Source organism: Sorghum bicolor, chromosome 9, assembly GCF_000003195.3.
Source record: "Sorghum bicolor cultivar BTx623 chromosome 9, Sorghum_bicolor_NCBIv3, whole genome shotgun sequence".
NCBI classification, from domain to species: Eukaryota; Viridiplantae; Streptophyta; class Magnoliopsida; order Poales; family Poaceae; genus Sorghum; species Sorghum bicolor.
In genome coordinates, this window is record NC_012878.2 from 44,170,326 (window position 1) to 44,195,344 (window position 25,019).

Genomic DNA, 25,019 nt, shown 5'->3' on the forward strand with positions numbered 1-25,019 from the left:
TATTTGTTTTGACTAAAGCTGCATCAACCCCCGGCCCATAGCGGGTAGTGGATACTAGGAGGATCTAATTAGGCATGTGGCATGCATTTAACAAACTTAATTAATTAACATATACACTGTATGGTCGCAACCGTCATTCTTCTGAGCTTGGTTGTGGTTGAGTATTTATTTATACTTATTTTTTAGAATAAAGTATGTATACATACTTTTTGGAATGAAATATATGTACATATTTATAAGAATAGAGTATTTATATATAGTATTTTGGAATGGAGTACGTGTACATACTTCTTAGAATAGAGTATTTATACATACTTCATACTTCTTAGAATAGAGTATTTATATATACCTTTTGGATTGGAGTACCTGTACATACTTTCTTTTCTTCATAAAATAGTACCTGTACATATTTTTTAGAATAGAGTGTTTTTTACAGATTGGAGTACCTGTACATATTTTTTTCTTCATAAAATAGTACACGTACATACTTTTTAGAATATAGTATTTTTACATACTTTTTGAAATGGAGTATGCATGCATACGCTAGATTAAGATAGTATAAGTCCATACTTAAAACCACACAATTGGAGTATATGTGCATTACATTCACGTGATATATTGTACTCATACTTTTTTAAAAGGAGTATGTATGCATACTTCTTTTAAAAAATATTACATTTTTATACCATTAGATTGGAGTAGTTTGTTCCCTCTTTCTAATCAAATCTAATCCAAAGAAGTATCCAAGGATACTCTAGTCTAAAATATATCAGATAATACTCATATGGAGAATAGAACCATAGATTGCAGGCGCCATTGCTCCTGTCTCGATCTGCTATTGAACTGATCGGTAGAAGTTGGCAGCTTCAGATGGAGTATTTGGATATACCGTGGTAAAAGGATCAGAGCAGGCATGCGTATATAGGCTGCCGAACACCATCATCAGCTACCGCAAGCAAAAGGCAAGCACCGCGCGATGGTGTGCCGGCCGCCATCCTCGGCTTCGAGTAGGGGCAGGCCACCGCCCACCCTCTGTCTTCGATACTGGGCCTTCAGATCTGCCGATGATGCGAGTAGGAAGGAGGAGGCGCCATTGAAGAACCTTCACGGCCCCCGTCAGCTCCAGATCCGGTGCACCAGGGATGAGAAGATGGGGCTCGCCGCCGGTCGCGCTGCTATGGTGTGGGGGCCACGCTGGCACCAAGGACTGCCGTGCGCGCGGGCTTGGACAGACCGTCAGGAGGAGGAGGCACGTATCGGCCACTGCGGTCGGGCGTGGAGGGGATGGGCCACCGCCGCCGGGCGTGGAGGGGATGGGCCACCGCCGCCGGGTTGCGGAGGCTCCGACTTCCATGTGTGACCCCGCCGGTGACCAGTGGGGGATGGAGAAGGTTATTGGCCGCCACCGGTTGCGGGGTTAGGTCACTGCTCGCTTTGAAATACTCCGTATCTGGATAGGAACGTCGTATCAGCATAAAAATCGGATGACACCAGACCATAAATCCTATCGGGTCTACTCATTTATTGACCCGCTAAGAACGAGTTAAAGACGGATTAGTAATGTACAGGGTTTGGAGGAGGGAGTAACTACTTCTAAGGAGTAGAAAAAATTTAATATATATATATATATATATATATATATATATATATATATATATATATATATATATGCAATCTATCCTTTATCCTTATTTCTCAACACCATTTACAACTCCCACGTTCGGCCACGTCTCCTCCATTTTCTAGCCGTTCAATTAGCCATGTCCACGGAGGTAGAGTGCTCGCCGCTGCCCATGCAAACGGAAGACTGCCGCCCTCGGCCCTCCTGCTCCCGTCGTCGTCAGATCCTTCCTAGGTGGTTTCTTCCCAACCTTTCTGTTTTGTTCTTCTTGCTTCTATGCAATATGAAGTCTGAACCTACCTAAATCTCTATGTAGTGTCACAGACATTTACGTGTTTGTTATTCTGATACTTCTTCCATACAATAATAATGAATAAATTTGTCTATTCTTACAAGATTATCAATTATTTGTGTGTGGCATTTGCCGCGGGTTTCCTGCTAGTTCCCTCCATGACTCAGACCTGTTTCTACGGAAAACCGTTGCCTTTACTTCATCGGCTTGACAGGAAGTGCAGGCTCGTCGGCTCGAGTCACAGGCCTTGTTTAGTTCACCCTAAAAACTAAGTTTTTAAGATTTTCCGTCACATTGAATTTTGTGGTACATGCATGAAACATTAGATATAGACGAAAATAAAAACTAATTATACAGTTTATCTGTAAATTGCGAGACAAATCTTTTGACTCTAGTTAGTCTATAATTAGATAATATTTGCTACAAATAAACAAAAATGTTACAGTAGCGAAATCAAAAAAAAATCACATCTAAACAAGACCACAGTCACATATGCTTTTTTTTTACAACATGCAAGAAAATTTATTACGCGCAGCAAGAAGCTGCTATAATGGAGACAGAGTTGAGGTCTACTTGAAGTAGAGCCTCAAACAAAGAACAAATGGGTCCACAAAGAGGCCTAGTATAATTACAATTTTGTGTTGTGAGCGTGGAATTTTGGGCCTGTTTAGCCAAAGTGTCTGCTGTTGTGTTTTGTCTTCTGTTGATCTTGAAGAGCTGGGCCTGAAGACTGGCTGCGGTGTTGGAGTAAACCTGCGTAAAAGGTTTGATTCTCCACTGGGGTTCTGATTGTCTGGAACCACCGCAACATCAACATAACATCTTGAGCCTTGGAGGCTTGCAGGGTAGGGGCAGAAGTGCTGGGGTGCTTCTTGGATTTGAGTAGACTAGGTAGCGTGCCCGTGCGTTGCTACGGGGTAATTAACATTTTTACTACAAATATATAAATCGCATGATAAGATAATAATATTGTATAAATTAAGTATCTATGTTAAAATGGTATTTAATCCAAAAACAAAATTATAAAATTAACGCAGTCACGGAAAGCGTGGTGCCGCAGGCTCACAAACTCTACTATATAGACCATTCTGTTATGCAACTAAGATAATATTCTATATCGATAAAAAGAAATCTCTGACGTCCATTTCTTGTGTGCGCCAATAAATCCAGGAACAAATTATGCCACATTTCCATACGATCTTGATATATACCTTGAAAAATATTTCACAGAACCTTAAAACAAAATATCAGTCTAGATATTTTGATGTGAACTGATTTAAGAGGAAACATGCTTTACAAATTCTGAGTTGACAGCATCTAAGCTGAACTATTGCAGGTTCAGGTGAATCAAAATTTGCACTAAGTTGATTACAAACTGAATACAACGTCATTTTTAGATCATAGAGACTTCCAATGTGGCTAAGGTAGAGTGAAATATGCATTTATCTCTCACTTCTTGTCCCACTCCTATGCCAGCAAACACATTCAGCAGAGCATAATAAATCATGGTTTCTCTACTCACCATGAAATGGGTCGCCTGCTCACTTCATAATCTGCTCCCGTTGCAGCCACTGATAGCATGATGTGTTAAAGTTGAGGGCCGTCTATTGCTGTCAAAGGATACCACTTTTTAGAACATCTTGTTATTGATTCCTGTGCTATAGCCACCACCTTTAGTTAAGTGGATTTTGAAAGATTACTTTAGTATTAAATGGTACAAATGGCAAGTTTACTGATAAGGTGACTGATTGCAAAAGACCTTAATATAAAGTTTTAGTGTGATCTGCATTATCATGTCATTCCATTGTAATTAATAAGCACTAAAGACCACCTTACAGGCAAAAGAAGAGAGAATTGTCTTTACAGGTAAATAAGAGAATGAGAGGGAGAGAGATCAGAGATGAACCTGTACATAGGAATTTCCTATTATATCATCATCTATTTCGTGAGAGATCCTGAGAAGAAAACAGAAAGAATGAAACAAAAACATGTCAAGCTAACATAAAAATAATAGATAATGTACCTCTCCTCTAGTGAAAAATTTAAATAGCCATGTGCATAAAGCAATACAAATTATCCCATGACATTATTTCTTTGGTGCTATCTTTCTTTTGAAATGGGAAAACAGAACTATTGAATCTCTTTGTTACAAAAATTTATGTTAGTCCACAGTAGCTCACATGCTATTATTATTTTGAGCTAATTACCTAGTATTATTTTTCCAGAATATAGGTAAATAAACCGGTTATCATCATTGGACAATAAATATCAGTTAGAAAAGCAATAGGTAGAAACAAATGCAATCACACAATTATATGTCTGCCTTCCCTATTGTGACACCACAAAGTTGAAATAGACCTTGAATATTCCAGGAAGAGAATAATCATATAAAAAATCAATGCTAAGATCCCAAGTATGGGGAATATAACCTGTAGCATGACAAGCCAAGGTGATGGCTTATATCTTGGATATGTAAAGTTTTGTGTCATTCCAATGAGATATTCTTTAGGTACAGAAGGTCAAGACCATACTATGCTTATTGCCCTCAGTAGCACAAGAGCATAAGAGGGATCTTCCTATTTTATTCAAAATGTTAGTTCTTCAAATATATTATCCCTTACTTTCAGAAAAAATGCATATACTCCCATAATTCTAGATCAGAAAAATCATTTGCAACTGATTGAAATTTTGTGTCAATTACTTGATTACTTAAACCTAAAATCCATATCATGAATATTTCTATTTGCTAATTTTAGAGGTTAGTAAAAACATGTATTTCAATTATTAAAGTAGTCTTAAACCAAAGTAACTACACGGAAAGAAAATTAATAAGTGGAGTATCTGAATAAACTTGGGAAATATGTAGCTTATAGTAACAGATACTCACCTCCTGAATTATCCTAAAAAACTGGCATCAATAAGCGACATGGAAGGTTGGAAGCACATGGAAATTCAATCAAAGATCAACATGCTATGCCAAAATGCTCTAGAATTGTCAGATCAACGATTTTTAGGATCACAACGACAATGAGATCTACATTGGTAACACGGGAAAAAGGAATATGGTAATTCTAGTTTGTTCCAAAGGCCATTATATTTTTAGCAACAAGTATTTGATATTTATTAGTAATTAAATAGGATCTCCAGTGAAATCACAAATGATAGGACGCTGAAAATAAAAACCAGCGACTAAGAAGTAGGGCACTAATCCAAGTATTAGACTTAGAAACTGTAATATATATCTCACCCTTTTCTTTTGTTCAGCTAATAGTCACACAAAACATGCCATTGCCTACTGCTAAGAACTGAAGTCTGCTAAGAACTGGAGTCATGTAGTGTAAGATATTGTATCGTGCACACTAATTATTCTACTAATGCAGATCAACATGAAACAATTGTCTTATGAGCAGTTTGCATTGACATGTAGTCTTTTTCTAACACTCATCAATATCTGTCACAAAAAGTTTCACATCAGCATTGCAATCGCAAGGGAAGTGCAAGAAGTCCAATGATATATGATATGGCTCTGTAGAGGGTAGAAAAACACTTCTAGAAAGATTAATGGGTCTTGGGAAATGTCTCTTACCTTCACATTTGTGCTTACCATCACCCTTGAATCCATCTAGGAGGCATCTGGAGCCATCATCCTGAATATTACAGACCCAAAACAAAAATAATAGATTTTATAGCACTTGTCACACCCGGTTTTAAAGAACAAAACCAGGCTAGCTATATGTGTGCCCAAGAAGTCCACACATACAACAACAGAAGCAATAGTATCAGAAACAATGTTATATAACGAAAACATACGTACTTATAAATAACACTTACATCAGAGAATCGTAACACAATAACTAATCTTCAAGCTAAATCTTCACGGGGACGGCTGACTGGGGGTAACATATGCATGATTCCATCGCTCTTCTGCTCAACTCTTACTAGTAAACTGAAGTGGTGGGAAATAGCAAGAGTGAGCACATATCATACTCAACAAGTATAACCAGGGGTTCATGAGGCTCAAATAGCTGACTCTGGTTTGACTGCATTTAGCTTTTAATAGTGGATAGCATGTTTAATCATCGGATAGCAAATATCAAGGTAGCATAATTAATCCCATAACCACATGATCAATGTATACAAGAATTAAGAATAACACATATAAACAACATAATAAACCATCATTTATCATCATTAATCATGTTCATCAGTGTCCATCTATTCCGTCAGTTTTTCAGGCCGCCCGTATCCGTGGGCACGGCTAGTATACCAGATTTAACACTCTGCAGAGGTTGTACATCTTTACCCATGAGTCATGATTTACCCTTTCGCCCGAGGTGATCAGCCTCTTAACCCACTTCCAAGGAAGGTCGGCAGAGATCACTATGAAGCCTTTCAAAAGTTCGTCTAACAACATGTTAGGGCCGCAAGGTTTCCTTCGCGAGGAGATATAGATACCCCCTTCCGAATGGCACAATGACGCGCAGCCTATGCACATAGGGACAGGGGCTCGCACTATACCCGTGTTGGTTCAGCCGCTCTAGCGCCCTTTCGGGTAACCTCTAACAAGCTAGAAAAGGTCTTCATACTGAGCTAAAGCCAGAGCCATATAGCCCTCATGGTTGTACGAGTTGTCCCAGCTTTTGCCAAGGGATAAGTCCTTACGGAGGGTCAAGATCAATCTAGCAAAAGCCAGTGTTCTTTCCACCCTTTATATTCAAGTTGTTAGAAAGCTTATTTTATTGTTTATTGTATATCCAAATATTCTTGTTACAAAATCATGGATTAATAATCAAGCACTAGCAAAAACTACCCAAATGCATATCCAAATAGGTATCAAGGAATTCAAGATAGCAAGCAACTATGATTTCACTAGGGTTGTCAAGGTGAACACATGCATATGATATATGTGTAATTATATGTGTATAGGTAACAAGGATGGTCCTAAGTTATACTTGCCTTAAACACTTGCTCAATTCTCACATCATCAGCTTTTGGTCATCACCTTCTTCGGCGCTCACAATCGGTTCTCATTACTTGTAGCAAGCACCACACATAGACAAACATACAAGCAACAAACAGAAATAACTAAGAACAATACACCACACAAGATAAAAGAGCGTACTAATAGATAGCTAGTGCTACGAGGTCACAAGAAACGCTAAATACCAAACTATCGTTACAAAGAAACGACTATCGAGAGTTCTATGTTATTTTATTATTTTATATTATAAAGAAAAATATACATGCTTGATTTATTTTATTTGAAAAAAATCATGTGAGTGACATTAATTTAGATTAACCGCTATGCATTTTAAATGAAAAAACGTGCTAAATCTAGCAAACTTTTATTTCTAAATATGTCTCGTATGTATTTAGACTATTCAAACTTTAGCTTGCATAGGAATTAATATGTGAAACCATCTATTCGACCTGCATATGACGTAGATTCAGCTAAACAAAATATAACTTAAAAGCATAGCAATTACATCACGTTAATATTTGTATATGAAACACCAGGTGTAAAACATATGCTACATTTGATTATAAAAAAATAGTTGTGCATATGTATTATAAATTTAATATTTAGCTATATAAAAACACATGACACCTAAGCCAAAGCACTTAGTTTCAAGGTTGAAATAAGCATATTATAATTTAAAAGACATTAAGGTTGATATTAAATAGATTAACTTAAATTTATGAAAGATCTAAGTATAAACCTATGTTGTTTTTGCTTAGGAATTCAATGACATCAGCATAAATCAAATTAATATTTGACTTATAAAGTTCGATGATGTGAGACATGTTAAAAGATCCTAGTAACATTTGGTTTATGGTCGGCGCAGTCGTAATGTTGCTTTTAATAAATTAAAAGACAGGAGATAAACATTAATCATATTAGTTACATATTTCATGTTTAACCAAACAACTATAATTAAGAAACATTTAAGTTATTATTAATTACGTTAACACTTATTTATTTATAAAGATTAAAATTATAAACCTATATCATTTTAATTCAATAAGACATTATATAAGCATGAACCAAATTAATATGATTAATTAAATTTATAAATTCATAACATGACAAACATCGTTGCTAACACATAGCTTTAAGTCGACATGGTCACAATGCAACAAAAAGGAATTATAACCCTAGGTTGATTTTAATTAATTAGAAAGCTATTTAATAAATGCTAAATAAATTTAAATAAATAAATTCAAAAGAAAGTTATGTGATAAATATTTATTATACTGTGTAGAGTGCGATGACACGAATTTAACGCAACTGGTACCACTTGAATCGGAGTTAAAACGAGTAGACGGTGGAGATTACAAACCAGTGGCAAACTTGTAAATATCAGCATCTTCTTCATTGGCCTCTTCTCCTTCACGAACGTGACTCTAGGAGGCTGCTGCTGTACCGATTCCTTCGCAGGGGAGGATGGGAGCTCTGACGACAACGCATGGCGGCGCGCTGGTGCATGAGGTCGGGCACTGGGCTGCAGGCCCTGGGTGATGCGGCCAAGGGCCAGGGCGATCAGAACGAGGGAGTTTTGTGGATGTCAATGGAGACCGCCGGAATTTTCATCGGAAACAAAGAAATCAAGGGAACACGGTCATACGGTGATGGATTCGAAAAAAGGATGGCATGCCGGTGTAGAAGAGATTGAGACGAACCTTAAGGTAGAAGCGGAATTTGCTAAAGACGAAAGACGTGGCCGAAAAAGCTCGCCGAAAGTTCGCCGGAGTTCTAGGATAGGAGTGGCGGCTCGAAAAACCGGTCGGTAGAATCAGCACGTCAAGGGCTACGCCGGCATATATATATAGGGTTAGGCTTTTGAATAGATGGAAAAACGAGATATTTTATTATTTTTGGAATTAAATAATTTCGGGATTAAAATAATTTCAGAAAAGTCTAGAATTGATATTTAAGCTGCGAAAAATACTCTGAATGCTCCAAAAATTTAGGGAAAATTCTTAGAGACAATTTAGAACATAAGAAACTTAAATAAAGTACTTAGAGCTCATAAAAATGTATATAGGAGCATCTACAAATTAGATTATGCTCATGGAAAATCGAGAAAGAATTCCAGAAAAGGTGGAAAAATTCTTGAGAAGTTTTAATAGGTCGGTTGATGTAGGGTGAACTCAAAATAATATTTTCGAGTAGAATAAGAGGATATGGAAAACTTTAAATGAAAAGATTAAGATCAAGAAAGAAGAGACTTGATTATAAAAAAAAGATAGGGACACGTCGGATACATATTAACGATTTACTAAGCGCGCTCTAAAACTGTACCCACTTACCACACAAAGTCAAACAACAAACAAGCATCACATCACACTACATCAAGTAGAAACACATCAAATTAAATTTAGAAAAAAAAATTAAAGAATGATATATTCCATATAACTAATTGACGCTATTTTAAACTAAAGTTTAGAAATTTTATCCAAATATCAAAATATTTATTTTAATTAGTACTTTCTATGCACAATCCAAAATTATTATATATTTTTTTTGGTGTGACAGCACTGCTTAATAAAATAAAAACTGGACATGATCTTACTGATAATATGGCAGGTTTAAGGACAGCAAAACCTTAATTGACACTTACAGTACAGGAAGAGTATGTCCGACCATTCTTGGTATCTTTCCAGCACCCTCCATTGTTAATTTCACATTGCCTAGATTCAGAAGCTACAAAAGGACATGTTATAATTCAGAAGGCTCTATCAACATATAACAAAAGAAAATGCCACAAAGATGAATCTCCTGATGCCTTGTAGTGTACCTTCACAATGAATGTAGCCGTCACTGATAAATTTTACTCCTTTCACAACTGGACACTCACAAACTCTTCCACAGAAAGTATCCTGTATACAAACCGAACAAGTATTATATGCATAAGCTAAACAGAACAAATATTTGATAAACCAAATTTTCAAAGAAAAAACTAATACTGCAGGAAGCACCTTGCATGCAGTGATGTTAGCAACCTTATCTTGCCAACCAGCTGGCTCAGTGTTTTCCCTAAAACCAGCACAAAGTGCTTTAAGAACTGCTCCTTTGTGAAGCTTCCCTGAGAAACATAGATTCAGATAAGTTCATCTGGTGATCTCAGCAGCAAACTCTTATCGTACTGGCATGAAGCAACTTATCTGATGAAAGAAAAGGCTAACTATGCACTTAGATCTTCAGCTGAAACTCTTATCGTACTGGCATGAGGCAAAGTAATTCCACCTTCGCGCTGGCATGAAGCAAGCTCAACAACTTCATCCTGCTGGATCTTCAGCTGTGGGGTGTCACTGACGCCATTGCTTGAGGCATGATTACCACCTCCTGGTGCCTGAGGCATGTACTGCGAGGAGTCCTCAGAGATGACTGGATGGCCGACATTTGGTTCAGCATCAGCAGTTCCACACTTGGCATCCTTGCAAGCAGGTGGGTGAGGACGAAGCTCGTGAGCCTCAACCAGTGAAAGGTCCTTGTTTGGTTTTAGTAATTGAGTGACAACTTAGGTGGACTAATAGTGTTTATGTGAGATACACAGGAGATTAGTCCACAGGTGATGATGTGATGATGGAGGAGCTCATTGCATATGAGACATGACATGGAGTCATGTGACCAAGGTGGAGAAGATCAAGATGAGGCTTGGCTTGATGGACCGGTTGCAAGAGTGAAGGGCAAGTCGGAGGCTTTGAAGCGAGGGACCGCGTGTGACGGTGAAGCTTGAGCAAGACTTGGCGCCGATGTACCGAGGCAACGGTGAAGAGCAAGTGAGGTCAAGATCGATGAACCAATACGGTCACGTGATGATATGAAGTGGATCATATCATTTGGTGATTGGTTGGTGCATGTGTTGCATCAACATTGGAGGAGATGGAATGGAAAGCGCAAGACAAAGGTATAACCTAGGGCATTTCTATTTCACCAGTCATAGGTGTGTAGAGAAGTTTATGACCGGATTTAGGATAGATGGCCGTACTATCAAGAGGGGCAAACTTATTTGCATATCGGTCATCTAGTGCCACTTGAGCGATCTAACTTTGCATACATGTTAGGATCGAGTGGCGTGGCAAGTTGAGAGGCTAACTCCTTTGGGAAAATGTTTGTGAAATGCTAACACACATGCACATGGTGGTATACACTTGGTGGTGTTGGCACATTTGCAAAGGAGGTGGAGTTCCTAGGGTTGAGAGGAGTGTGGGTTCCTCTCTCCCTCCCGCCGAGCTTGCGAGACGAGATTCGGCGCTTTTGAGAAAATTAAGTGTATATTTTCTATTGCACCGGTGGGAAATTTGGAGAAGTCGTGGAAGTGTTTCTCTCTGAAGAACACTAACCGGACGCACTGCTTGGAGGCACCGGACGCTGGCCTTTAGCGTCTGGTGTACTGTCGGGTGTAGCAGAGTGCACCGGACGCACAGGAGTGAGTCCGGTGCTCAGCGTTCGGTGTGCGTGTGTTTTGGCGACCCTCTCTGCGCATGAGTCCGGTGAGCACCGGACGCTCAGGGTGCGTCCGGTGGCTCGCGTCCGGTGACTCTGCGAGTTTGCGGAGCTCTCTGCGCACGGGTTCGGTGTGCACCGGACGCGTCCGGTGTGACGCAGTTGAGCGTCCGGTGGTGCTGTGCAGGCGCGCGTGCGCAGTAGCCGTTGGCAGCAACGGTCGAGTTCAAAGGGCTAGTGACACGTGGCCGACGCCTGAGCACCGGACGCTGGGGGTTGAGTGTCCGGTGGCTCCCTGTGAGCGTCCGGTGCCCACGTGTTTTGCCCAGTGAAGGGGCAACGGCTAGTTTAGCCCTTGGGGCCATAAATAGAAGTGGTGGCCGGCCTTGGCTGGTGCTGAGCACCCTTGGGACTTAGTGTCCATGCTTGGAGAGTGTAGGAAAGCCTCTAACTCACTTGTGCTTGCAAGAGTGCGAATCAATAGCGAGTGAGTGATTCTAGTGCGTTGCATTGAGAGATTGCATCAAGTGGCACTAGGTGTTCGTGTTGCAAGCCGGTGGTGCTTGTTACTCTTGGAGGTTGCCACCTCCTAGACGGCTTGGTGGCTTGTGACTCCGTCGAAACACGCAAGGAGATTGTGCGGTGCTCCAGAGAAGAGATTGTGAGGGGTACGGTGTTCACCCTGCGGGGATCGCGAAGAGCAACTCTAGTTGAGCGAGACGTGAAGAGCGACAAGTGGTCCGGCCGGGTCAAGTGCTAGAGCTTGTGGTAAGCACTCCACGTGGGAGAGTGTGACTTGCGGGTCACCACTAGCAAGAGGACTGGCGACAACCTTAGAGCTTGTCTCAACGGGGACGTAGCTTGGTGGCAACCAAGTGAACCTCGGGAGAAAATCATCGTGTCAACTTTGTTCTTCTCGTTGGTTTGCAAGTCTCTAACACAAGCTTATATTTACTTTCATATACTTGTGCTTGTGTAGTTGCTCTTGTAATTAGTTAGCTTGTGTAGCTTGCTAGTTACCTTCTTGCTTGTGTAGCTAGAAGTAGTTCCCTTGCGTGACTATTTTGGTTTGTGTAACCTTGTTAGTCACATTGCTTAGTTTGTGTAGCTAAGTAATTTGCGCTCTCTAATTTGGCATTGGTTGCCTTGTTATTGAGCATTGCTAGTGAGCTTAGGAGCTTTGTGATTTTGCTTACTAGTTGTGTAGGAGCTCCCCCGTCTTGCAAAGTACTAGTGGCATAGGTTTGTGTGACCTTGCTCCTAGAATTGGTTAGGTGAACTCTTGCTAAGGTAGCACCTTGCTTGCTTGATTAGGATCTTTTCAAGGTGCTACAGAACTTAGATAGAGGGGTGTAGTCTTGGCTAGACCGATAGTTTTAATTCCGCATTTGTTTCGGTTAGCCGACGTAATAAATTTTAGAAAGGACTATTCACCCCCCTCTAGTCCGCCATCTCGACCCTTCAACCGGGAGGCGCCTTGGCCCCTTGATCCACTCGAAAGCAGCTTCCACGACCACGGAATGAGTGAGCTGAAACCAGGAACCATCGAGCTCAATCTGCGTAATGAAACAGTGCCAATGGATCGAAGCCATCAGAAACGAAACTTTCCACAACAGGGTTCGTTCGCCCAAATTTCATCAACAAGGCAACCCAAGCGAAATTGGCGGCTAGAGATTAATCCTTTGACACGTGCATTGCCATTCCGACACCATACCTGCAAGGAAGTGACGACAATCGGCTCGGTGTGGGGGAAACCTGCGGCGTGGTCCGTGCTCACTTGGCCTGCATGTTCAATTTGGGGTTCAGGGTAGTTGTTCAGCTTTTTTTCCCAGCGATGCCGCACAAATCAGGAGAAATGCAGAGGTAAAGAGATCGATTTGCAACGGAATCGTCGTAAAACAAGAAGCGAGGGGAAAAGGTGGATTTTTTTCTTCTAGATGGGGAGAGTGAGGAGAAAGGGGAGGAAGATGAAGAGGCACGCACGCTTGAGGTCGGCGACGTTGGTGGTGCAGGCGGGGAAGGAGACGACGAGGCGGGTGCCGAGGCTTGTCTCTAGGAAGACCGTCGCGGTCTCGGCGGCGGCCATCGCCGACGCGGACATGGTCGGTTTCCCCTGCGCGGCCTCGAATCGTCGCTGCTTCCCTGGTCGGCGGGAGGCGGCGGGGAAACCCCACTGGCAGACACGGTCGGTTTCCCCTGCTCGGCGTGGCTGGTCACGAGGATGTGGATGCCCACCGCGCCGTGGATCTCCTGGAGGAACTGGCGGCAGTGGCCGCAGGGCATGTGGGAGACGGCGACGGCGCGCAGCGCGGACTCTCCCGCGACGACGCCGTTGGCCACGAGGAACTGCTCCGCGTGGATGGAGTGGCATAGCGGGACGCCGCGGAACTCGACGCTGACGCCGACGTAGACGCGGCCGCTGGCGTCCAGCCCCACGGCGCCCACGCGGAAGTCCGAGATCGGGACGCGTGCGAGCTTCCTCGCGGACGGGATCAGAAGGAGGACGATGACGACGCAGGATCGGAGCAGGGAGAAGGCGAGTGAAGGGAAGGGGACTCACACTCCTTCCGCGATGCCACCAGCGACGAGCGACTTGCAGATCACGGAGGCGAGTCGATGCGGATCACGGAGGGTGCCGCAGCTTCTCCGAGTCCCAGCAAGACGAGGCGGTGATGCGGGAAGGGGATCGGGGGTCTGGTCTCTGCTCACGGTGAAGATAGGAAAGGGGGAGGGGATCACGGAGAGGATGCCGGTTTCCAACTTTAACTGCGCAGCGGACGCACGACGGGTACGGCAGACGGACGAAACCAAAACCGCACCAAAAAAATGTTTTTGTTTTAGTTTTTTATTAGTCGTAGGAGATTGGTGCAAAACCGAAAGAAAGTTGATTAGCTGGGGTTGAGATGCGACCGCTGACTGCTGCTGCCTGACCCAACAATGCGCGCCGTCGCCTCCCCACACGCGCCTCTTCGTCCGGAGCCACCCTCAGCCGTCCGATCAAGATCCAACGCCCCTGAACACGGCACTTTCCCACCAGCTCCCGTCACCGCCGCGCGTCTCCGCCTCCGCCGACCACCGGAGCCAGGGCCCTCGCCGCCGCCCACCCGATTGAGCCGCCCTATGCCTCCTCCCACTGCGACGGTCGCCACCGCAGCCGGCGGTTCCTTCCTCGAACTCACCTGCCCCGCTGACTTTGCCGCCGTCGCCGCCCCCGGCGGCCGCTTCTCCGTCGTCGGCTTCGGATCCCTTCTCTCCGGTGAGACGGACGCAGATCGTTGTCACGGGTAGTGGATTCCTCGAGCCCCGGACCTGCTAGGCCTGACGCTTTCTAGCCTCCTGGTTGGTTGGTGGCAGAGCGGAGCGCGAGGAGCACGTTCCCGGAGCTGGAGGGCTTCCGGGTCGCCGCGCTGCGGGGGTTCCGCCGAGTCTTCGCCCACGCTGCCCCCATCTTCTTCGAGCGCGGCATCGCCATCGAGGCCACCAAGGTCCCCATGCCTAGTATTTCTCTACCCGTGTCATCGTTTAATTAAGCAGCAGGTTTCTCCGTGTGTCTGTGATTCTACAAGGTGGATAGGATTTTGATCAGGGCATGGATGACTCGGGATGTGTACTCCACTAGTTTGCATTTCTGATGGCAAATTTTGCATGACTGTGTGATTTCACTGATTCACTAACTCTTCCTGAGTGTTAGTTTTTGTAGATGATTTCAGATAATGTATTTTAGCAGAGCTATACAATGAACTAGCACACCTGTTGCGTACACTTGAATGTGCAGACAATAAAGGCAAATACTCGCTTATAGTACTAGAGGTACTTGGATGATACTACAAATTACCATCCTACAGTTTATTTGTTTTTAACCTGTGTTTTCTCGACATAATGAAAATTGTGATACTAGTTCCACAACACTGGACAGCCAAAAAGTTGGGATTTCAAATAACTAGCTGCATTGAACAGATATGTGTGTCTTGGTTCATGCATTAGGGCATGGATTTTAGTGCTCATTAAGGAGCTTCTCTGTATCATGAGCATCAGCATTGCTGCTTTTGCTGTCTGTTATCCTGATCCTGGAGAATAGTAAACTTTAATATGTTGTTGAGATCCAATGGATTGACATTGGACTATGTTTGCCAATGTAGAGCACCGTATGTACTTCCCTGAGAAAGCCGCATTACTGGTTTCTTGTGGTTTCGTAATGTTCTCCTTTCTCATTCCAGTACTGGGTGACTTGTAGGAATTCTCAAGCTTGAGTGTGGAGCCATGCGATGGTGAACTGATAATAGTCACGGTATTCGAAATCAAGGAGGAAGAGGTCATGTGATTTCTCAGTGATATATCATAATAATCAGCCATGGGCAAACTAATGGACTGTTCCTGAATTCCTTTTTGGCAAGGACTGAAAATTCTTGATGTTTGCAGGTGCCAGCATTTATTGAGAGGGAACATGAGTTTAGGTTTCTTGCGGTGAGTGGCCAATTAATTCATTTCATGCTTGCCAATCTAACTTAGTTTGTAAAGTGAATAAATTCTCTACCCATAATCTGTACTAGTTTTTGACAAATGTTTGCTGCCACTTTTGTTTGTGTTTTAATGTGTTTCAGGTTGTCCCTGAAGGTTTGGATGGGGTACCTTTTACAAATCGAGCAGTAAGTACTCCTACTCTGCATTTGAAATCATAATTGTAGTTTTGCTTTTGCTCTTTGCTGCTGCTTCCTTCCTGCAATCGGAGTTATTTTCTTCAACTTGATGGAATTTGGTGGTTAGGTTGTCTGCGCGCGCTACAGCGATGAAGAATATTTCCAAGGGAGATGCCAAGGTTGAATTTTATGTCTTCACTTCATTCCAACTATTTTCAAACTGTTCTGTATGTCCATATCTGTGTGCTGTCAATCTATCACTCCAATTGATAATCATCAGATTTGGTATTAGTTTTTTTTATACTTCAAAGGAAATGGTAATCTGTTCTTGAGTTCATCCAGGCGCCTTTAACACTAGATTGTAGTTAAGCTAGACATGTTTGAATCCCGCTCAAATAAGTTTATGATGACTAACAAGGCTTTATGCTGAACATTTCTCTACTTTTTTTTTTCTGGCAAATCAAAACATGCTTCTGTAGATGGAAGTTGTTCTTTTAAGGCAGTGTAGACATAGGTTGCTAACTTCTAGAGAATTGCTTGAGATAAAACCAAATCATATTTGATTTCCTAGTCAATTACGTGTTGAAATTTTGAGTGGTTACTTCTGCAGGAAGCAAGGAAATATTTTATCAGCGCTATGGACGGTACAGCATTGACAAAATATGGAGAGATGACATTTTACCATGTCGTTTATACCTCAGACATTGGTGAGTATTTGATGTTCAAAGATATATAATATTAAACAATATGTGGCGTTGCTTCTTTTTATCTCGTAGATAAATTAGTAATTGACATTAGAGGGGTCTAACTTGGGGTCAAATTGGAATTAGCCTACTGTGTAGTTACATTATGGTATCTCAAAGCAATATTTATCTCTCATGGAAAAATGATATCATTGCTTTCTGACAACTGAAAGCAAGATGCATGTCTGAAGCAATAGGAAATCATTGCATTTATCCAAATCACCACATTTTCTCTACAAAACGACTAAGTGTGTACAAGCATTATGTTATCAATATGTTTTTAGCAATATGATCTCATTGATATTTTTGTGATTCTAATTGCTTTTTCAGTGTTCTTGCTGCGAAAAATCTTGGAGAGCCAGCATACAGCAACTTCTTGGACCACACCTATCTTGGTGACCGGAAAACTACAATAAGGGAATACTTGGCCACTACCGGAGCTGGAATCATGGAAGAGGAGCCTCCCGAGTCTCTAAAAAGTCGCTACGGTGGCTGATTTGATGACGACTCTCATATCCACCACAGGTTGAGCTCTCGTATCATTATATGAACAGTTAGTGAATTAGGAGTAGTGTGTTCCAGGATGTTCGAATAATGCATGGTGCTCCGTTGTAGAATGTAGAGGATCCAGGATTCTGGTTTGTTCGGCAGGTGGCGCCAAAACATGTGATTTGTGACCAAATTGTGATTGATGTGCATCTATAATTGCGACTATTTGCTACCACAACAGAAATTCAGAGCCAGACACCCCAAAAATGAGGACAAAATGCATCTTTTTCCCCTTTGATTTCTGATGGCTGGTGTTCGTTCTCGTACATTTTGACTGGCAGGGTGTGAAAGCCGGAGATTTTTTTTTTGTTTGGCCATCCACCAGCTGCAGTTCTAATCGTGGAGTGTCACGATCATGCGACAAACTGCACGTTCTGAATGGTGGACGGCGCCAATGCACTCTCTAGTCTCTACTACGAATGCGACGGGCACAATAATCGTAGTCTTGAGATGTGCATTTTGTCGCCTCTGCCGCTTGACGTGGCCCGAGGCACGTTCAAGTTTCGTGTCTACGACGACGGCGAGTGGAAGAAGAGGCAGATCGCCGAGCAGTCGTCGACGGCGAACCCGCGCCGCCTGCGCCTCCAGGCGTGGACGGCGCACTCCACCAGCCGCTTGGCCGCCTTCTCCCGGTCCGGCGTCCCCGCCACGATCCGCACGGCCTCGTCGTTGGAGAGCACGTCCCACACCTGCCGGAAAAAGTTCCCGCGTGTCATCGTCAGTCATCAGGCACGGACGACCACCGTAGAAAAGTAAAGAAGAGGCCACGAAAGGTACCCCGTCGGTGGCGAGGATGACGAACTGGTCACCGGTGGTGATCCTCCTCTGCGTCACCTCTGGCACCGAGATGACGCCGTAGTCCTTGACGCAGTAGTCGCCGAACGCGCGCGACATGGCGAGCCCCGGCGACTCCCGGTTGGGCTGCCAGACGCGGTGCACGCCGGGCTCGTCGGCGAGGCAGTACACCTGGCCGTTGCACCGCCGGATGCGCTCCTTCTCCTGCGGCAGGTTGGGCTTGAAGTCGACGGTGAGCTGGACGGCTGCGATGGCGCCGCCGCCGTCGTCGGACGTGGTGCCCAGGACGGCCCGGGAGTCGCCGACGTTGGCGACGACCATGAGGTCCCCCTGCTTGACGATGGACAGCGCGGTGCAGCCGCTCTGGACGGCGTCGAAGCGGCGGCTGCGCCGGAGCTCGTCGTCGACGGCGGCGCACGCCGCCACGTAGGACTGCTTCCAGAGGTCCAACTGGCAGTCGCTGAGCCTCTTCTTCTCGCCGTCGATGAGCGACGCCAGCGCCAGCGCCTCCTGCCAGTGGCACAGCAGCGACGGCGGCAGCGAGTCCCGCACGGCCTTGGCCACGTAGTGGCCCCACGGGCCGTGCCCGTCGAAGATGCCGCAGAAGATGGTGTCCTCCTGGCACCCGAAACCCTGATGAAGACATGACCGAAAAGCAGCCATGTCAACAAGTTTTCTTCAGAACATGCAGTAATTTTTTTTTTTCATGAATGAAAGAATCGTGCCGTATGAAATGAAATTCTTAAGATTTCCCCCAGTTCCAAAACATTATACAACTGTGCGACTTGAGGTTAAAAATTGAGGCCGAAATGCTGCGAGTTCTCTTCACACATGGGCCGGGTTGCCAGCAGCTGGTGAGAAAGTGTGATGATTCTTTATGCTGGGTAATTCATGTTCTGCCTGTTTGGCATTATATGTGTGGTTGAGCTTCAAGGGGATTGTTAATCTTATGCTGTACAATCATTGCATGATAAGCGACAATTTATGATTCCACTGTGACATCACGCACAACCAACTGAACCAACCATCCATCCATCCATTTGAGCTACTACCTAGCAGTAGGTCATGCTTGTCCTCATTCTATTGGATGGTTTGGTTTGCAGAATTAACAAGCCAGATTAGTTAGACAACGCGGGAGGAAAATAAAATAAAAATAAAAGCCCTAGCACGACAACAACAAGTATGGCGTCCATGAAGAACTCTCAAGAATGTGTTGTGTGGGGACTGGGGAGTAATCTTCTATGTGATGATGTGGCTAACTTTCCATCTTAGGTAGTGAGGTTAACTATAACTAGCCCAAAGCTGCTGCTACTAATACCAAGAGCTGAAAAGATATCATATCATATCATCAGCAGTAACAATGAAAGGAAATCTTCCTCCTAGAGCAGCAAATCAGGACACGTATGACCCCCTCTCTATTGTGAGAAAGAGAGAGCCCTAGAAAGCCAAGAGGAAACACCAGATTCGTGCTCCAATACCTATGCCTCCCTAATTGGCCTTATCACTGGAACACGCTTTCTGAAACAAACAGGTGCTTATACTATTATATGTTAGGTTAAAAAAGTTTTTTTTCATATTTCTCAGAAACACAAAATGAACTGAAACATCAATCTGATGCTGAAAAATAAAAGTATGTCACTGATTAGGTGAGCAACGGAAAGAAAAGTCAAGGTTCACTGTTTGTTCAGCACACAAGCACAGCAAGAAGCTGTTTGTTGGATTTCTTAGATAGATAGAAAGCATGAACCGGACGAGAATTTTGCAGATTTTGTAAAGTTCAACGGAAATATCACGTGCGGTGACAACTTTATGCCACCGAAAATTCCAAGAGAAAAAAAAAAATAGATGAACGAAATTAAAGGAAGCAAGAAGCAGAGCATACAGCAGGAGCCGAGTTCAGTTGCAGAGAGAAAGAGAGAGAGAGAGGTGTAGCTGCTGACCTCCCAGACGATGGAGCAGTCCTGGTTGATGCCCTTCTCGCCGCGCCGCGAGCAGACGGCGGCGAACGTCTCCGAGCCTTCGCCCCACAGGGTCCCCGACGTGCGCAGCACCGCCGGCATGGCGGTCTTGCCGCCGTCGCCGCCTGCGCCGCCGTCCCCTTTCCTGTCCTTCTCCCTCCCCACCGAGAGCGACCGGGCCAGGCCCTGCAGCAGCGACGAGATCTGCCGCATTCTCTTGTTCTCTTGGGCGCGCCACGCGACGCGACGCGAGTGATCGAGAATGAGTTCAGGTGCTACCGAGAAACGGATGAGGATGATGGTTGGTTCGTTAGGCCGATGGTACGGCGGCGGTGCTCATGGAAAAGAACAGAGCACCGACCGGTCGCCGCCATGGCGACGGTGGACAGCAGCACGCCTGGCCATGGAGGATCTTCCTAGCGAGGATGAAGCAAGGAGCTTGGATTGGATTGGACGGACAGGACCGGATCAAACAGAAGCGAAAACAAGACGGTTCCAAACTCTCACGCGAGCGCAAGAACCTAAGCACGGGACGATCGAGCAGCAAGTTCTTGGACAGAGAGGAGATAGAGGGCCGGGAGAGAAGCTCCCAAAAGAAAAGGTGAATCAAGCAAGGAAGGAAGAGGACCGGAGGAGGGCCTGTGAATTGTGGTCTGGAGTGAGGTGAAAGCTTGGACGGAGCTTTTAAAGGAGGAGGAAGAAGATGAGGTGGGAGGAAGAGCCGTGGGAGCAGGGGAAGGCCGGGCGAGTCAGCAAGCGCGGTGCCCGTCGCTTGCACAGCAACATTCCTTGGGCTGGGGACTTGGGGTTGGGGCAGGCAGGCAAGGACTGGCTCTGGACGAACGGACGGGACGCACGCGGCTTCTCTCCCCTCCGGCTCGTCCCTCGTATGGTTGGTTGATTAATGACGGATAGGCCCCTGGGGCATATCCATTCATCGGCTTTTCGGTGACGACGTGGATAAAGGTCCGTCCTGCTGGGGGTGGGGGCAGGGCAGTCCCGTTCTGCAACGTGCTTTTGTTGTACGTAGGGGCTTTTAGCCCCCTGCTGGGACGGAAAAAGGGATATTGATTTTTCAAAAAAAAAAGAAAAGAAAAGAAAAAAGAGGTTTACTCTCCTTCCTAAAAAGAGACTTCTCTTTTATTAATTTCAATTTTAAATTTAATTAGATTAAAAAAATACATCAACATTTATATTTTAAATTAATTTTACTATAAAGATATATTATGCGACATTGTAGCTGATTTGAACGGGCTCGTTGATCCTAAAAAACAAAATATGCACTTTCTTTTTATGAAGGAGTATGTGAGATAAATAATTTCCTCCTCAACTTATATTTGTACTTTCGAGTAATGTAAGTGTAGTCGAGGGTTGATGAATTGTTTTTTTTTCAGAATTTAGTAAGTATGCCACGTATGCAATCACATCAAAATTCCAATTTTAAGGTGCTCAACAAAAAAGAATAGAGGAACATGTAACCGCCTTTGCGATTCTTGTGGTGTTAAGATATTTCTCGTTTTACCGCTTGGTGCAACCATATTCTCTTGTCATCTTTTCTTGTATATCTCAAACCGGTGCCTTTCTTCTCTTTCGTACAATTTGCATTAATACTCTTGTCTCTTTTATTCTTGCCCTTTGGTCAACAAACTTTAAATGTAAAACAGACAGAAAAAGGTATGCCTTTTCTTGTTACAAAATAATAAAAGGTTAAGGTAAATGAGGAGAAATTAGAAACCAACAATCCACTGGAAAATATTGAGAGGAATTCAGGGAAAAATAATTCTTTTTGAATCTTTTCACTTGTACATGTGATGGCAATAGTAGAAATATTAAATTTGATTTTTTTTTCTTGCAACAGAGGTTCTTATTTTTCATATTATTTTTGCCCCTTTCCTTTTTTTGAATTTTGTTCTTTATTGAAATGACCAAAATGATTTTGTTTATGCTCAACCTTCATGACTAGATGGTGAGGACAGACTTACCAATGGCTTAACAAAGAATATGGTTCCAGCGAGTGACACGTGGATTTTATTTCTTATCTTTGTCTTTTAGATAAAGGCACATACACAAGACTTGTAACATCATTGTCCATGCCGTGAAACGCCTAAAATCCAGAGTCACGGTGGAAAATTGACTAGGCTTCGAACATGTGTGAACTCTATGATATATTTTTAAACTGTTTTCATTCATTCATAGCCATACAGTTCATTCATACACGGCTCTGATATTCTATTATCGCATATATTGTTTCTGTCTCGTCCTTGTTTGGTTCACAGAAATTGAGAGGAATTGGAAAGTGATCTAATAATAAAATGGGAAGCACTTTCTAGATAGTGGTTTCAATTCACAGGATCCAAATAAGACCTTAGTTTTTTCTTTTCAAAGAAAATAGAATCATACGGCGCCGAGAATTCCAACATGCAAGGCACATGAATGACTGAAAAATCCCACGATATGGGTTGGCATATCAGGAATTGTAAAACCTATCCACGGAAACGTTGATATGCTTGTTTATCCATCCTGCCTGCCTGTGCCAACTTATGGGAAGGAGATAACATTATCTAAAGGCAGCAAGAATATTCAAATATGTCACCAGTGAGGCTGAGCCACAAGAATAAGATATATGTTGTGCAAGAATATTCATAGGATATACGAACGAAACCCTAAAATTTTCACCTGACTCTGTTTATTTACGAAGCTATGTGAAATTATCATCATCAGATTCCAAGAGCCTCTGTGTAACCTCTATGAAATCCGGTTTACCAAGCGTGAGTCAAAAAATCACGTCCAACAGATTGTGTATCACGTTTTCTATTTTTCCTAGTCGTCTGTCACGTCATTATCGGTCTCCATATTTTCCTATCTGCAGAGCTCGCCATCCATGTCCTTGTTTAGTTGGTAAAAAATTTTAGTTTTGGATAGTGTAACATTTTCGTTTGTATTTAGTCATTATTGTCTAATAACATACTAACTAGACTCAAAAGATTCGTCTTATAAATTACAGATAAATTGTGTAATTAATTTTTATTTTTATATTTAATACTCTATGCATGTGTTCAAATATTCGATATAATAAAAAATCTTAAAATATTTTAGAACTAAACGAGACCTTACTAATCTCTTGTAGATAACCTCGCCGGTGCGGAGGCAGATGCGTCATTTTGCCAGCCATGTGTGTGTGAACGCGGGAGCGAAAGCAGGCAGCGGGCTGACATGGCCATGCCGCCGCCCCGCTGGCACTGCCACGAATTGTGGCTCCAAGCTGCGTACGTACGTGGCCCTCCTGTGCGTGGGCTCCAGCTGAGGACCGGCCGGCCCGCCTTCCCCCACGACGCGTGGGCGTGGCACGAGGGATCAGATCCAGATATTTGTGTCCCCGGCGGTGGGGCTGGAGGCCAGATTAGGCGAGAGATTCTCTGTGCCGGGTTCGGCTGGGCGACCTCTGAGCTGACCGGTCCGATGTGTTGCTGTGTTGCGTCAACACCACTGTTTAGTTACCAGTCTGCCATGACACACTACGAGCGGTGGTGTTTAATTAGGCGGCCACCTCCAATCCAATCCAAAGTGATTTTTCCTCCGCTGATGATGCGACCGCACGTCGATCAGATCACCGGCAGCCGCGCCCGCTCTGATTCGCTCACCCGATTGCATTTGCACGGGGGTGATTGCTGGCGTCGCCGCGTGTTTGCGCGCTGCCCGATTCGGATACGACATGGTTGGGAGGCAGGCAGATCTCCGCCGACCCCGCGCGCGACGACTGTTGGCGCACATGCATGCAGATGCAAAGCCCTGCCTAGCTTGCTTCGTGTTGCGCGTGTTACTATCTCTCATGGTACGTACGTGTATGCAAACCATCTGTCGTGAAAACATGCACACTGACAGTACTCCGTCGGACACAAAACATTTCAAGAATTTCGGAGAGTTCAAGTTTTTCAAATTTGATCAAATTTATATAGTAAAATAATAACATTTTTTGATACCAGCAAAGTATCGTCAGATTCTTTGTTAGTTATATTTTCATAGTGTATTTATTTTATGACATAAATCTTTATATTTCTCTCTATATTTTTTATCAAACTTGAAAAATACTTTGACTCTATAAAATTCTTTGAATGACTTATAATTTAAAACGGAGAGAGTACTATTTTTTTTGTGTGTACATTATTAGTTTGTGCTCGCTGGACACGCTTGGTTGGCGATGCTAAAAGTAGGGAGGAAGCCAGGGAGGTGCCAATTAGTAGGTGTTTGGCAGAAACGTGAGACAGACAGTCCAGTCCACAGATGTGGCCTGCTGACCTCCTTTCCTTTAATGGCATGCCGAATTGCCGGTCCTCTTCTCCATCGATGATCGCCTTTTCCTCGTCTAGAATCCTCTCTGTTTTGTTTCATCCTTTTTTTTCCAACTTTATTATTGAATACAAGAAACTCTTTCCTTATTTGACATTTTTTTATTGATGGATGTAGACAAGTTATTATAGCAAAATATGAGATTATTAAAGACTTATTAAGCCTAGTTACTCTATAATTGGACAATGTTCTTGAAAAAACTCGTCGGACACAAAACATTTCAAGAATTTCGGAGAGTTTAAGTTTTTCAAGAACATCTTATTGTATATATATAGATATTTTGTTGCGACATATCCTAAGTAAAAATCCTAGGCCAAGAAGCTAGAAGCTAGAACAAACAGCCTAACTGTTGAACTAGCACTGATAAAATGAACTAAAAGCTGAAAAACATGTTGACAGAAACCTTTTTAGCCTTTATAGTGTGCTGAAGCTAAATTATTATTAAAAACACAACAACAAAAAAAAAAATACAATAACCAAAAAGCTAGAAGTCAGTTTTTGAGTAAAAAAACCTAAAAATTGCTGCTCAAACAAACCGATCCTTAAAGAGTATACGTGAGCACGTATACTAGGGGGTGTTTTTAGAAGCTTATCTTAACCACTTTTTCTTATAATGGTTAGAGTGT

At 43.3% G+C, this 25,019-nt stretch overlaps 2 protein-coding genes and 1 long non-coding RNA gene across 4 annotated transcripts; 1 reads left to right on the plus strand and 2 right to left on the minus strand.

Moving 5' to 3' along the window:
* LOC8084726 lies at positions 3,185-5,853 on the minus strand. Of its 2 annotated transcripts, XR_002447968.1 has the most exons (4): positions 5,745-5,853; positions 5,500-5,560; positions 3,820-3,868; positions 3,185-3,523 (listed from the first exon to the last, which is right to left on the minus strand). It is a non-coding gene; the product is annotated as an uncharacterized LOC8084726 (long non-coding RNA). The 2 variants fall into 2 exon arrangements; XR_002447967.1 differs by having other exon boundaries at positions 3,820-5,560.
* LOC110430224 lies at positions 14,227-17,511 on the plus strand. The gene is made up of 8 exons (XM_021447492.1): positions 14,227-14,620; positions 14,719-14,849; positions 15,599-15,676; positions 15,784-15,828; positions 15,966-16,010; positions 16,129-16,180; positions 16,612-16,708; positions 17,075-17,511. The coding sequence occupies exons 1-8, from the start codon at positions 14,302-14,304 to the stop codon at positions 17,238-17,240; spliced, it is 933 nt and encodes a 310-aa protein (XP_021303167.1). The 5' UTR covers positions 14,227-14,301; the 3' UTR covers positions 17,241-17,511.
* Positions 17,501-20,866, minus strand: LOC8084727 (probable protein phosphatase 2C 48). Its single transcript, XM_002440910.2, has 3 exons — positions 20,029-20,866; positions 18,071-18,721; positions 17,501-17,982 (listed from the first exon to the last, which is right to left on the minus strand). Exons 1-3 carry the CDS (start codon positions 20,257-20,259, stop codon positions 17,803-17,805), a joined length of 1,062 nt encoding a protein of 353 aa, XP_002440955.1. The 5' UTR covers positions 20,260-20,866; the 3' UTR covers positions 17,501-17,802.